Source organism: Branchiostoma belcheri, unplaced genomic scaffold, assembly GCF_001625305.1.
Source record: "Branchiostoma belcheri isolate BF01 breed outbred unplaced genomic scaffold, Haploidv18h27 scaffold18, whole genome shotgun sequence".
Lineage (NCBI taxonomy): Eukaryota > Metazoa > Chordata > Leptocardii > Amphioxiformes > Branchiostomatidae > Branchiostoma > Branchiostoma belcheri.
The window spans coordinates 3451696-3465086 of NW_017803268.1; the positions used below are offsets into that span (position 1 = coordinate 3451696).

Genomic DNA, 13391 nt, shown 5'->3' on the forward strand with positions numbered 1-13391 from the left:
GTGTGTGTGTGTGTGTGTGTGTGTGTGTGTGTGTGTGTGTGTGTGTGTGTGTGTGTGTGTGTGTGTGTGTGTGTGTGTGTGTGTGTGTGTGTGTGAATGTTGTATAAGAAGGAGTGGGTGGTGAAGATACAGATGTTACAGATACAGAGCAGCAACCCTATGATGGAGGACTACTACTACCAGGTCAGGAGACAGCCGGGCAGGGCTGTATACGTTTTTGTACGACTCCTGAAATAGAAAAATGTTTCAATTTTAATGTATTGTCTTGATGCAATAATTTTTATTCAACCTTCTTGGCTGCCAATTATTTTGATGTTTTGTGGATCTTGGAAATGAACTATTCATAATAGTCTGATGATGGAGCTGCTTGGAGCATCATTACTACCAGGTTAGACGAGGTTTTAGGACTGAAATAGTTTTGGTATTCACACTAAGCCTTATAATTGCGCTAATATTATCTGTGCAACTAAGGGTTTTTTTCAACATATTTTGATATGAAGTATCCTACCTTGTATTTGACATTCCAGCATACACTGTTTTGACATGCATTTATTTAATAATATTTACCTACTATTTTAAATGTTTTATTTGTAAACACCTCAACGTTAATGCTATGTCTTGATGCAATTCACCCTTTGCTGGCATGTTTGAGACATGTTTCATGCTTTTCAAAATAAACCATGCATAATATAGTCCTAGGGCTATGTACTTGTGTACCATGCATTCTGTTTCAGGCCCACGTGTGTAAGAATGTGGTATTTTCTGTTTGTTTCATGCCTACACGAGTAAGAATTTTTTTTTTTTTGTTCCAGGCCTACACGAGTAAGAAAGTTTTTTTTGTTTGTTTCAGGCCTACATGAGTAAGAAGATGGCTCAGGAGGCAGAGAGACCCCCTGCACAGGGTACCAGTGGGGAGGGGGATGGACCTGGCTCCAGCCCCCCTAAACTCATCACCCCCCAACTCAAACAGGAACACAAGACTTATAAACCAGGTAAGAGAACAACAAGTACATTACATACAACTCAAACAGGAACACAAGACTTATAAACCAGGTAACACAGAAGTATATACAACTCAAACAGGAACACAAGACTTATAAACCAGGTAACACAGAAGTATATACAACTCAAACAGGAACATATATAAGACAACCAGGACTGGTAATAGTATGACATTATATACAGGGATCAACATTTAATCTTTAGTATTGGAATTAGGAAGAAAAATGATAGCCAAAGAATGAATAGGATGTCCAACAGGATTCACAAGTTTTGAACAAAAGGTTCCTGGCTATTACATGTAGTAGTAGGGGCCTAAACCAGGAACTAGCCCCTAGCCTTGCTTCCCTCTTTAGGTTCCTCAATGTTTCACAGTCCAGGGCCCTGGACTCTACATGAATAACATGTAATTTAAAACTCTGTGTAACATGTACTTTAAACTCTTTTCTCCATTGGTCTTTCCACCACTTGGGTTATCTCGGTTCACAGGTTCACACAGGTCTAGTAAATTCAATAAAGTTATAATCAGTAGGATGTTACAAATTATGTACAATGTTACAAAATATAGCATTTTGATGATATCCTTATAACAATATAATTCCAGCCCATTTTGAGCACACCCTGGGTCGAGTGTCCGTCTCCAGCGTAAACAACCCCCGGAAGCTGATTGACTTCGCAGCTCACGCGGAGGAAGACCACGACATGAAGTCTGGTATCGGGAAGGACCACCGGCGCCGCGAGCTGCTGCTGCTGATCGAGAAAACCTACTCTGTCATGCTGGAGCTGGAGGACATCGAGAAAAAAGTCATGAGTGTTTCTGAGGAGGAAAGGTTCGGCAGATTTCCTTCTGTGTTATCTTATACACTCATGTACATTGTAGTCTGTTATAAGACTGTTTTACATTAAAGGCATCCAAGGCACTTTCATGGCAGTAAAGCTGGATTTTCAAAGTCAAATTTCTGGTTATTCTTTTAACGTACTTGTAATAAGCTGAATCAATCCTTTCTCATGGTATACTAATATCTGTGAGGCAAAAATGTGACAGAAAACAGATTCTTCTTTTCTGTTGTAAGCTTATTCTAAAGACAGATAGAGAGAAGGTGTGGATGAGCTAGTATAAGCAAAAGAGAGGGTATTTGAGTTAGTGACTCAATTGCTCAGGATAAACTTTTGAACCATGCAAGTTGACGTAAATGCATGTTTGTGTAAGGCCTGTCCCCAGTAACATGAAATTTTTGATAGGAGAGTAAAATTCTTCAGTGTCCATGAAATACATTTTTCTTCCTTCCTTCAGGAGAAGCCTTCTGGAGGCCAGGATAGGAATGGTTCACCAGATCTACAACAACTTTGGGCTGACAGCTGACGGCAGGTAGGGGTGACATACATGTACATGTACATGGTATTGGCAAGCATTCATGCATATATTTAGAGATGGCAAGATTGTAAGAAAGTATTGCAGTTTTAGGAAAATGAGAAAGAAGAAAAGGAACTGAAAAAGAAAATGTTATAATGATCAGTACTGGTCAGACATACCAAAAACAATACCTCCATTTTTCATGGAGGTAAAAATGGTAGTACAGTACAGGGCTCGAAATACTGGGTGCATGTGCACCTTAGTCATTGACCTTAGTGTACCCAAAATTGGAGCTGTGCACCCAATTTTTTTCTGTGGGTGCACTGGTGCACCCAGATATTTTTGTAGGTATTTTTGTGCATATCAAATGTATGATATTATGCAGGATATTCTTGGCATATAATTGTAAAAAAATAATCATAAAATCTAACTTCAAAACAAGTAAAATCTGAGATTTTATACCTCCGGGCTTTTTATTGTATATTTCTATATGTTGTTTGTTATGTATAGTTGATGGTGTTGAATTTTATGTGTTTAGCGTTCCTGGTTGTGTTAACACAGGTCAACATTTCCATCTGCAGCCCATAACATGTACCCATGAACTTATGAAATTCTATTTAATCTGCCGCAATGAACTCGTAATGAAACTCAGAATGACAACCGGAACCGTTAAATCAGACGTTAAAAATAACGGCTGAAGTAGCAAGCCATCCTTATTGTCACTTCCTCCATTTTCCGCCAATTCTTCGTATAAATCGGGGAAGTAAAGGTCTGAATCCTCGGTAAAAATGCACGCCGAGAACATCTGAGACCGTATACCGCGGTATTTGTAAGTTAGTAGTCGTAATATACGCCGAAAACATCCAAAACAAAGATTGCGCAAGAGTACGTTGACCCCTGACCCATTGACCAACCCGGAAGTTGCTGCCGATCACGCGTCCTGTGAACGCGTACTAAAATACCCTCCAAACAACATTTGTTGCGCCTCGCATACAGAAGATGTATGTGCACAACAACAATTGTTGCGCGCCGCAAGACTAAGAATTTATTGAGACCCGTCACCCCTCTGTGCGACTGTGGACGAGACCGACTATATCTGACACACGCAAAAGATCGACGGTCGCGACCCACTTTCTCACTCAAGGGGTGTTCTGGGGCCATCAAAAGGGTCCATTTTCACGCCCGAAAACACATATACAATAAAAACAAAAGAACGTGCATCATCTGCAGCCCGATAGCAAAACATATACCGAGTCTCAAAAGAATCCGTCCACTCAAACGCGAGGAATCGCTGCGAACGTGAAATTCTAAAACTCTCACAAAGCCCTTCCGCGGAAGGATGTCTCCTCCCCCGGAGGCAATAAGATTTTGAAGTTAGCTCCCATTTCAGTGCTGAGAAGAGGAGCAGTAAGGTTTCGTTTCATATGGTGCACCCCAAAAATTTTTTGTGCACCAGTCCTAATTTTTCAAGTTGGGTGCATCCTTGCACCTATTCCCAAAAAATGAATTTCGAGCCCTGCAGTACATGTTGTGGTGAAAATGAAATGAAAAAGAAAATATTTTCCACTGTTTGACCGCAGCAATGATGACCAGTTCCTCCACTGGATGTGTATCCGGAAGGGGAAGTCTCTGGTGGGGCGCGTCCTTCCCATCCTGCCCCGGGACAACGCAGCCACCGTGGTCACCTGTGTCCTCCGCAACCTGGCGATACTCATCAGGAAGGACACTCAGGATGAGGTGGGCTGTTTATCTGTTTGTTTGTTTACTAATTAAAAAAGCCAACAAATATCAAATTCAGGTGCTGGTTAAGCAACACTACAGGAAGTTGACAAAGCAGTTTGTTTGCATGTCATTTTTCCCTAACTTTAACCCCTCACATAAAAGTGGAATAGATCGAGACCAAGAAACAATGCCACCTAGCTGAAACATTGAGTACTGCAGTCCTGACTTGACATGTTCAAGACATGTAGCTATTCTTCCTGTGGTCTGTTCTAAAACACAACATGACACATAGGGAAATATACAAAACATATATACAATAACAATATACAATAACAAAATAATGCAACATACAACTTAACATAAGGCTATATACATCAACTTAAAAATAATTTCTTGGTGTTTTATAGTTAAGGTACAATAGACAAAATTGTCCATGAAGTATTAGGAATTTCTTGGTGCTAACTCTGTTTCCCTGGCAAAGGAAAAGTACATGTTTTCTTATTGTTCTTCTCAACTACTGTAATTGTGTGGAAACACAAATGGCACAATAATAATAGTCTACTTCAAGAGCAGAACTAAACCTTGTACCCCCCTCCCCCTTTCCAGGTTCTCCCCCAGCTTTCACCCTCCGTCAGTCATGTGATCAGGAACTCCCACCTGGACCATCTTACCTCGTTCCTACAGGCCATCATACAGGGGAATGATGGGGCAAACCTTACTGCAGCAGTCCAGAACAAGGTAAAGAGAAAACACAATCCACAGAATGGAAATTAAAGACTGGATTTTAACGTACATCGTTCATGTTTCTGTATCCATAACCATATATTAAAGAGATCTTTTTACAAGATCTAAATGCGTAAGTTGATGAAAGTTAGACATCCAGTTAAAAATATTGAACGACAAATCAAACTCAGGTGCTTGATAAATTACAGAGATAACATTTTTTGTACTTCCAGACGTTTCGAGTGACATCTGTTTCTCTTCTTCAGCGTCGCTAAATGAACTGAAAGAACAAGTCACTAGTAATCACATGTGAAGGAACTGGGTAGTTTCTTCTAGTTTGTACTTGAAGAAGAAAAGGACAATATGTCAAGACATATAGATAGTTGAGTTTCATGTACAGATTATAAAATTCTCTGAAATTCATTTGTGCTGAATGTTTTTTTGCATCCCCTCAGTTTGGGATGTCTGTCCTGTGTTCCCTGCTAACCAGAGCAGAGACCCTGTTCAACACAGATGTGGACATGCCACTGGAGGAAGAGGCTCTCTGGTATGAATTACAAGTCTAACAATGTAGTAAATTTCTCAAAGTTAGAAACATGTTATTAAGAATCTTTTTTAGATAAGAAAGTGATGTCAGTAAGAAGGATCATAAAGAAATTTTGCAAAATTTTCTGGTGATTTTTCTTTAGGATGATGTGATTGGTCTGTCATTTTGTACTTTTGGTTTCTTTTGCAAGTTGTTACAAAAATAGATTTATATGGGCAAAATTCTGATTTAATAGTCCTTATGCAGCTCACACACATTTCTGCATTGGACATTTGTGGTGCTTTTAATACACACAATCTAAATCATACAGTCTCAAAGCTCATACAGTCTACACCATACAGCACAATTTATACCAGTTTTCAAGAATGTAATGGCAGTGGTAGAAATACTTTTTTCTCAGTGTTCAGCAATTTGGAAATACTGCAAAATACACATTTTCAAGTCTGGACCTATACAAAATTGCATGTTGGCCAACATTTTACATACAATTTGAAACATAGTCACATGCAAAATTACTTGTGTATTAGAAAGTCAGTAGTAAACACGTACGCGTTTAGCTTAAATAACATTATGCCAACACCATTGAACCCCTAGCCTGATTTTTTTCAGTCTGCAGAATTGTAGGTTGCTTAATTTTTTTTCCTTCAATGTTGAAAATGTCTCCGCAAAGTGCAGACTGTGGGTATTTCTAGCACGTCGGCAGAACGTACTGCACCTGTGCAAAACCCATAATGTATTGTACATAGCACTTCGGCAGAATGTCTGATATAAGGTTGTATTCGCTCATATAAGGTCAGCATTTCGACAGTAGTTTCCAAATGGTGTGTCGGCAAAGATATCTTTTGCAACAGTCAAAATTCTGATGCAACGTTGATAAAAAGTCCAACGCAAAATGCGAAAATACAGGGTTCTGCGCAGGCACAGCACGTTCTGCCGATGTGCTGGTATTTCTAACACAGAATGTCTTGAACATTTTCCAGGGGAGACCTTGTTGGTCAGGTGTGTAAAGAGCTCCTGTCTGTACCTGAAGCTAACCTGGCGTCTCCTGTCAAACCTCCCACCGGGATCACCAACCACGTGTCACGCTTTGTCGACAAACAGACGTCAACAGCACTGGAACAAAGGCTCAGGTATTTTTTTTTTAAACGAATTTTAATGTCATTTTTCCCCAACCGGGGGTTAGACGTGCTTGCACCAAGTCTTTTTTTTGAAGCAAGATTTTTACGGCTGGATGCTCTTCCTAACGCCAACCCAAACCCTAGTAGGGCTCAGGATCCCTCTAACTGAGAGGGGAAATGTGTGTTAAGTGCCTTTCCAAAGGGCACAACGTCTGGGTGCATGTCCGGACATGTCTCGTTCCAACCCTGGGGATTGAACCTGGGTCCCCTTGCTTGACAGTCGGACGCTCTATCCACTACACCACAGTATAACAATGACAATGACACATACTCTCACTCATTATCCGGTATCCGGTTTATCGTCTGTTGTTCCCAGTCTTCCAAGGCCAGGGTTAGATGTACTTACACTTGTGAGGTCAGAGTACAGAGACTGGCTACCTCCACAGAGATCACAAATAACTGGCCGTAGTACTAGAAACAGCGAGATGCTAGACTGTCCGAGAGCAAGAATGAATAGATATAAGATTAAGAACTCGCCTATACCGTTCAAGACTACTCAATAACTATGGACTGAACCCCTGACTGTTGTCTTTTTAAATGTAGTACACTGTTCTGTATCAAATGTTGTCCGGGAAATTTATAGTGTATGAAACATGTATTTTTATAGGTTTTTTAATCGTACGCCTATATTGATTGCAAACCTGTAGTTTTAATATACTAATGTTTTGTAAATTGGTGTACAATTCAGTTGTTTTTAACTGCGTAGAACCAATAAATCCATCTTGAATCTCGAATCTTGAATTACACTGCAATACTGAGGCTTGATGGCAGCCCGCAACTTGCCTCTGTCCTGAGGGTTAACATTATGTAGGTTCAAGTGGAAGAAGTCCTCCCTTACATTGACAATGAACTGAAATGCATATTCATGCCCTACATGTACAAGGGCCAAATGCACTATATTAGATAACTGAGGTATAAAGGTAGAAGGAACAAGTGCTACATTACTGTGGTACATTGTATGTCTACATTTGTACTTCATAACCTTTCACCATGTGATAGCCCCTTACTCTCAAAGTGGGTGTTTAGGCTTTGGCTTATTTGAATGTTTGTAGGTGTCTTTTTTCTTTGTAATGATGTCTTTTTTTTTTACATCAGCTGGTGGTAAATGTACATGTAACTGTTTGGCCAAGTTGATATTGACTTTGCAGCCACCAAAATATCTGCTGGGACATAACTGTTTTTTCTCTACACTCTTCTCTTCATTGATAACTTTGAAGACTGAATTTTTTTCTTGTCCTTCCAGGTCTCTACATGGTGTTTGATATCACAGATAACGTGGCCAGGGGGCGGCAAGCAATTCACGCAAGAAAATCAAGCAACAAAGTCCAAAGATAAAGGGTCTTGTAAGAAAATCATGAGTATGAAATTGTCAGAAGTATGTGACATGATCAGAGATATTTTGTACAAGGCTGTTGAAAAAAAAAATCTACAGTAATGATAACCAACTTTGTATGAGTAAAAAGAAGACAAAGAAATTTAAGATGATATGAAAGCAAGGTGCTATGGATGTCTCTTTTTCCTCTTTTTCTACTATCCGCTGTAGAAATGCGAACCATTTTGCAAATTTCAATTAAGAATGAGCTTCCTTTTTTGGTGAGCATTTTTTTGCTCCATGCCAGATTTAGGAATACCTACGTGTTCAGTTTTAAGATTTGTTAGTTGGAATATAAAACTTTAAAAAGTAAAAGAAAAAAAGGATAGTATTGCAAATTGCACCTACATTAATACAAAGCCTTGCTTCCTCAACAGTTACACTTGATATGATTCTATGAAAAGTGTACAATATGATTTTGCTTGTCCAGCTAAAAATTTCCTTTCTATTACATTAACATCTATATCTTTTGAAAACTTAAAAAAAAGTACTTACACTGTAGATATCTCTGACTTTCAAGAAAACTTTTGTATGGCCTAATTTGGACATCTTGTGATGTAAGGTGTAGTATCATTCATCCAACTAACATTGAATAGAAATTTCATTGATGTACTGAAGAATTCTACTATCCAGTGAAGAAAAAGGCCATTTTGCACATGTATTTATTAGTACTAAATAGACTGCCAGCTTGAAGAGCAATTGATTTACCTACAGTGATAATTTAAGTCACCTTAAACTCTACTACATTTTTTGACTAAGGGTATAGCTTTCCATGGAATGTTAATGATCAATGCTAGCCTTTTTGTATTTGCATCATTTAAGATGATCTTTTAAGATCTTTTGTACAATTTGTACATGACAAGTTACAATAGCATTACAAGCATACTACTGCATCTGTATTTCTGTAATATTAATATTTAGCGTCGCATTTTGTAACAACTTGTTTATACAGTCTTATAAACACAGTCGGCTTGTATATTGCCAGCTTCGAACTTTGTATAATGTTCTCAAATTGGTAAAGTGCTATCTTTGGGAATGTGAAGTAGTGCAAATGCCTGATTACTCTTAACACATTTATTTGAATGCAAAAAAGGATGACTTTGTGGTTAACGTTTGTGTTAGCAATTTCGATTAACCAACAATGCAAGATTGCCAGGATGTCTATGAAATATGTGTAGTAAGTAAGGTTATATTTAAGACAAACTTTGTACGAATGTACATAGGCTGTGCTGTATTCAAACTTTCTAAAGCACTTGCCAGTATAATTTTCTGTTCATGTTCTAATTTTAATGTATGACATAGTATATATGAAAAGAGCATGGTGACCAAAAAAAATTAGCATAGAACAAAACGAAAAAAAATATACTGAAAAGCTGATTTATGAACATTGCAAAGTAGAACATTAAGAAGTAGTATAGTATGAACTTGTAGAGTCAATATTATGTGGTGGGTGAGGGCAACATTTGTTACGATGCCCCAGGTGCATTTATTAAGCCTGCTGTAACACTCACAGGAAACGTTCAGTCTATATATGGTCGTCTGACGTGTGTGCCAACCTGTGTACGTCGAAAGCAAGAGGAATGGATTTTGCAAAGGCCTTGCTGTGTTAGGGTAGTTGCTCCAGTGTTGATTTCATTGTAGGCCTAGTAAAATTCTGTTTAGTTTATACATAGTCTGTTTCTAGATAAGCTACTATTCACATTGATTGCTTTCACGTATTCACGTATGAAATGGATAATATGATTATTATTTTCTTAATAAGTAGGTACTCGTATTTAGGAGGTTTTCATTTGAGAAATTTTCCTCTGCTTGGATTCTTTTGTTCAGATATAGCATTGTGTTATGGTAGCTGGTAAAAGTGGCAAGATGATTGAACAACTAATGTAGAAGACTTGGTGTAATGTGACCATGTGTCTATGAACGTTTCCATAGAAGACATTGTGAGTTTAAGTGTGTGGTTGTGCCTCTGGGCTTTTGGAACGCTTTCCCCAAGTACATTTATTTTGGAAGGGGAAAGTGATTCTTTGGAAAAAGGAACCTTAAAGAATGTATTTGTGTTATATCCTGGAGCAAAGGAATAGAATTAAAACACATTGAGCATCAAGATGAGTCTCTTTCTTTGAAATTGCTATGTATTGCCAGTAGCAAATGACTTCTAATATTTTGATGATTATACATGTAACAATTCACAGGGAATGATCCACTTTGTTTTTCTTACCAAGAAGTTTACCTGTGTATAATTCATGTATATGAAAAGTTTTGGGTACGGGCTCACAACAGATTGTCTTAGATCTGTGACAGGGACATTGTTTGTATTGTTAGGTACCCAGGGCCTTAGGTTTAATACTGCTAAACAATGAATCGTTCGACACTTCGAAAGATGATTACTGATAATTGTGGCTTTTTATACCTCCCAGGAACCTTTGCCATTTGTTGACAAAATACAGTCAACATCATTGTCTCCTAAACACCTTACTTTAAGTTATTGAGTACGGAAGGCAAACTATAAATTTAGGGGTTTTTAATTATATACAAGGGTTGTATTACTTGTAATGTTTCATTTTGCAATGGTAAAACGACCTTTTCTCATCAGCACTGTAGACAAATGTTTGGCTGTTTTAAGCCGTGCCCCCAAGTAAATGACTTTCTAAAGCAATAAATAAGTCACTAATCTTTGCTGGCTTGACAGGCCGTTTGGGGTGAAAGGTCATCCATGACGTCATGGCTTCCCCGTAAAAAATGGCGGCGTACTTGTTTTGCCTGACGACTGGGGGAGGTGTGCCGCTCTTTACCCGCTCTAAACCCGACCTCAAGCCCGTGAGTACCTCAACTTCGCTCAGACTTTGTAGTTTAGAAGGTGCAGAAGACGTTTATACTCTTGTTCGGTGCAGGGGATGTTGTTTTGTGAGCATTTTCTGTCGACAAAGTATGTGCGTTGTGTGGTGTGTAGCTGTGTTGAGTTAGGCCAGCGCAGGTGTATATTTTTTGTCGTCTGATGTCAAAATGAAGACAGTTTAGAGAGAGATGCATCCACCTACGTAGCTCACAGCTCAACTTAAGGATTTACAGCTGTGTTTTCAGGTCAACATTACCTTGAAGGTACCCACAGCTTGCGTTTGAAAACTTTCGGGACGACGGAAGCTAGGATTTTAGTCTTTGTGAGCTCTAGGCGCGCGCGGGCCAGGTCATAAAATTTGTCAACAACATTCCAACGGAACTCAAGCTTTTGGACAGGAAAATTAAAAACATTTAAGACATTTTGTCCCATATCGGGCTACCCTCGCCTTTTCTAATTGCTTCCCGAAAATTCCCAGAAAGTGCAACAATTGTTACAGGTACTTTTAGTTTTCCTAATGATTTTGAAATATGATAAATCATCATCGAGATTCGAGTACAAATCTATGTTAATGTGTTTATTGATTTTGGTTGCTTTTGTTTATATTATATATATCAAAGCCCTATGTCCTATGTTTCTTATGAACTAGCCTTATTGTTACATTATTTAGATGATTGCACAGTTTCAGTTTTAGCTGCTCATTTCTTAGATGGACTGTGACTTTATTGTGCTAAATGTGACCTTGAAGTCGGTCGGGTTCAATGGTTGACCTCGGGCCATTGTTACATTTTGTAGGATTCCTTGGTTTATCTCATTATGTATTTCCCATGACTGTCAGATTTAATTTGCGTGAAATCAAATCTGATTATCCAATAATGGAGCTAAATTATGTAGCTCCGCCATTCATGCTAAAACTGACCAATTGAGTAATGTGTTAGTAGATTTGTTGTAGTAGAAGATGATGTAAATATTATTCTTTTTATGCAAATATAAACTAGCAATCAGAGATTTTAGACTTCAAGGACGTATTTGAGGACGTTTCCATGAGCTACAAGTTCACCAGATTTCCTGTGTCTGCCCTTTTGACCTGTCATTCTGCCTGTCAATCTTCCCCTCACCTAATGTATGTCAACATACTCTGTCCAGACAAATGGACATACAACTACTCTCCAAGCATCTAGGTTGGTGGAAGATTGTTACCTTTAATTTCTAATACTATGCCCTATTTTTGTCTGCGTGGGGGTAGCGACAGAAAAAAAAAGGTGAATATTATTAGAAAGGTAACAAACAATCTTCCCCACAAGCCTTTGATTGGAGAGTACATACAAACATAAACTTTCAGTAAGTCACAAATATACATGTACATATTCCAGGGGGTTCGGATTTGGATTTAGTGATATTCTTCGGTTACTGAATGAAGACCTTTAATATTGCACATTTTTGCCACATTTTGCTAAGTACAGGTCACAACAAAACAAGATGAATAGATACAGTTAACAGATACAAAAGAAACTAACTATCATTACTAAAAATAATCACTTTTTTTCCAGCTCCCGTATCCTGTGATTGGTTCCTTGAATGGGGTCCACATGTTCGCAGCCAATCACGATGCAAACCTGGTCAGCACGACAACAGAACACACCAAACTAGTATGGAGAGTTTATCATGACAGGTCAGTTGACCAGCAATTATCACATTTCCCTAATCCTCATGTCACATTGATTGATTAATCCAACAGACAGTGGGTGGGCCGAAATTAGGTTGTTGCTGGGTGATGGCAGTATTATTATTACCTGTTGTCCTCATTTCAATCAAGCCATTTGTCTTAGCCTTAGGACAATGTAAACAAAGAAGAAAGAGCAGCAACAAGAATGACAGCAAAACAGAAGAACTGTAACTTTTTGTCACCTGGATTTGTTTGATCCTGATCTCACTATTTACTGGAATGTTGGCTGGTACAACAGCTAGTATGTTGAGTGAAGCTATATGTACTGTATTGCCTTCAAAATCTGTCAGAAGTTGAAAAAAAAATTCTCAAGGAGAACAAAACAGAACAACTGTAACTTTTTGTCACCTTGATTTCTTTGATCCTAATCATGCTATTTACATGAATGTTGGCTGGTACACTAGCTAGTATGTTGAGTGAAGCTATACGTACTGTATGGCCTTCAATATCTGTCAGAAGTTGAAAAAAAATTATGTTTAGGTAAAGACTCCAATCCTGTAGAATCACAATTCTACTGGCAGTTAGAGAACCAGATTGGATTTAGACTTTAAATTTTAAGACAATAAAGTAAGAAAAACAGAACTTTTCAACTTTGATTCATGTCACTTAAGATGAAAAACATTAATCTGATCAGAGATTCTGTTGACTCTGATCAGAATCTCTGCAGGTAGAATTGACATTTCTACCTGTCTACTTACGCAGTATGGTAGCATGATACAATACTAGCATCTGTTATGACTCTAAATCAAATATTAGCATTGACTGTACGAAAACAACAAAATTGAAGTCTTAGTTCTGTGCAGTATTCGCTGTTGTCCAGCTTCTGATTCAGAGGTGATTGAAGTTTATTTATTTATTTATTGAAAATGCAACAAGACATTACACTGACTCTCAAGGCAGCAAAGCTGATGTTAGAGAGTCAACACATAAGTGA

The 13391-nt window shown here is 38.3% G+C and overlaps 1 protein-coding gene across 1 annotated transcript in view; it reads left to right on the forward strand.

The window, feature by feature from the left end:
- LOC109467422 (protein PAT1 homolog 1-like) overlaps window positions 1–13391 on the forward strand; it is a 31791-nt gene that overhangs the window by 7754 nt on the left and 10646 nt on the right. Inside the window, 8 exon segments of the mRNA XM_019765385.1 lie at window positions 169–183; window positions 851–992; window positions 1604–1829; window positions 2294–2368; window positions 3934–4090; window positions 4682–4813; window positions 5254–5345; window positions 6326–6475. Of these exon segments, the coding sequence (XP_019620944.1) occupies window positions 169–183; window positions 851–992; window positions 1604–1829; window positions 2294–2368; window positions 3934–4090; window positions 4682–4813; window positions 5254–5345; window positions 6326–6475 (989 nt within the window).